The 1,735-nt window shown below is 40.1% G+C and overlaps 1 protein-coding gene across 1 annotated transcript in view; it reads left to right on the forward strand.

The window, feature by feature from the left end:
- The first annotated feature begins 671 nt into the window (after nt 1-671).
- The window catches only part of SPATA1 (spermatogenesis associated 1), a 13,650-nt gene continuing 12,586 nt past the window's right edge, over nt 672-1,735 (forward strand). Inside the window, exon 1 of the mRNA XM_005422044.2 lies at nt 672-962. Within this exon, the coding sequence (XP_005422101.2) occupies nt 927-962 (36 nt within the window). The 5' untranslated portion in view covers nt 672-926. The remainder of the gene's footprint in view (nt 963-1,735) is intronic.

The raw sequence follows: 1,735 nt of genomic DNA on the forward strand, positions 1-1,735 counted from the left end.
AGAGCCTTCAAAGCAAGAACACCAAGGAAACTCCTAACAAAAAGAGAAAGGTGGAAACAAGCTTTTTAGCAGGGCCTGTTGCAATAGGACCAGGGGAATGGTTTTAGACTAAGAGAGGGTTGATTAGAGATGAAAGGAAGAAGTTTTTTACACTAAAGGTGGTAAAAGCCTGGAACAGATTAACCAGAGAGGTGGGAGATGCCCCACCCCTGGAAACATTCAAGGTCAGATTGGACTTGGGGGTCTGGACAACCTGGCCGAGTGGGAGGTGTCCCTGCTCACTGCAGGGCTTGGGCTAGCTGACCTTCAAAGGTCCCTTCCAACCCAAACCGTTCACTGATTCTATAACATGTTAGGACAGAGCTATGGTTATAATTTATGGAAGTATTTTTCTGACATGGTTGCCCAGCACAGTCACATTTCCTCAGAACACTGCATTTGGCTGGCACAATGTGTTTGCTGCAGTTCACAATAATCATTACTTTATCAGATCCAGATCCTGCAAGAATCTTCCTTTGTGGGGATTTAGGTCTGTGTCTTTAGGAAAACAGTGGAATTGTGTAGAAAATTGTATACTACCAAAATATTTTTATGAAAGGGGAGAAAATGTTAAGGGGAAGTGCTCTAGGGCAGATCTCAGAAGCACAGGGCTATGATTTAGCAATTCCCCCAGTTGCTTAGGTGACACTTGTGTAGAAGGTGTGGTTGGTTCTGTTTGCAATTAGCTGGAAGCTTTCTGCCTCAGCACGGACACAACTTCCATTTTCATAAGTGGAATGAAGATCAGTAAATGAAAAGAAGGATATTTATGGAGTAATTTCTGTCATAACAGACTATCATGGAACTCATTCTTAAAGAATGCTTCAATCAAAAAGAAAATTAGAAAGCCCACCTGGCATTTGCTGTGGTCACATAGAGGGACCAACATGTCATTCAGTCAAATGAGACCTCAAACTTCACAGGTGAGAGTTTTTGTACTTTTCCACGCAGATTTTTTAGATTTCACAAACAAGAAATAAGAATACATTAAAATAAGGCTTTAGAATACCTGGGAGGAAAAAATGTGTGCTTTTAAAATAGTATATGTAGAAAGAATTATTTTCTAGTTCATATTCAATAACTCAACACTTGCAGAAATATTATGTATAGCTTATTTGCATGGCTTTTAGTTAAAGGGAATAGCCCTTGTCAATGCTATCTGATTTTTACTAAAAATATCAAGAGCTAGAAATTAGCAGTATAACAACTGCCACAGGTCTGAACACAGCCCAAGTGAACCTTGCTCAAAGCCAGCTTAGTTATTCTTTTTGCAGACATTAACAGGAATATTTTTGTGTTTCCAAGGCAGCTAATATTATTAAAAACAGTCAGAAATACTTTGATTTTTTTTTTCTTGATAACACAGTCAAGTTGTGGTGCTATTTGAATCAAGCCTTCAGGGCTTTGCATTTTTTATGAGATGAACAAAGGTAGGATTTCAGCTGAGGGATTCTTGTCGTCATGACACTCTCCAGAGCATCAAGTGGTTTTGGTAAGATCTCTCCATTGCTGTCACAGTGATACACAGCAGTAGCACAGGCTCTCTATTATCTCACTTGCATTGGGGAGCTTGTTCTAATGTGACTTATTTCAGCTGGCACTCAGTCACAAATTGCTCTGCTGTCCTCTCTCACAATCTAGTCATCCCTGTGAGACAGGGCCTCACTGTTCTAGTCCCTGTGCTAATACCAAAGGA

This window comes from Geospiza fortis, unplaced genomic scaffold (assembly GCF_000277835.1).
Source record: "Geospiza fortis unplaced genomic scaffold, GeoFor_1.0 scaffold403, whole genome shotgun sequence".
Classification (NCBI taxonomy): domain Eukaryota; kingdom Metazoa; phylum Chordata; class Aves; order Passeriformes; family Thraupidae; genus Geospiza; species Geospiza fortis.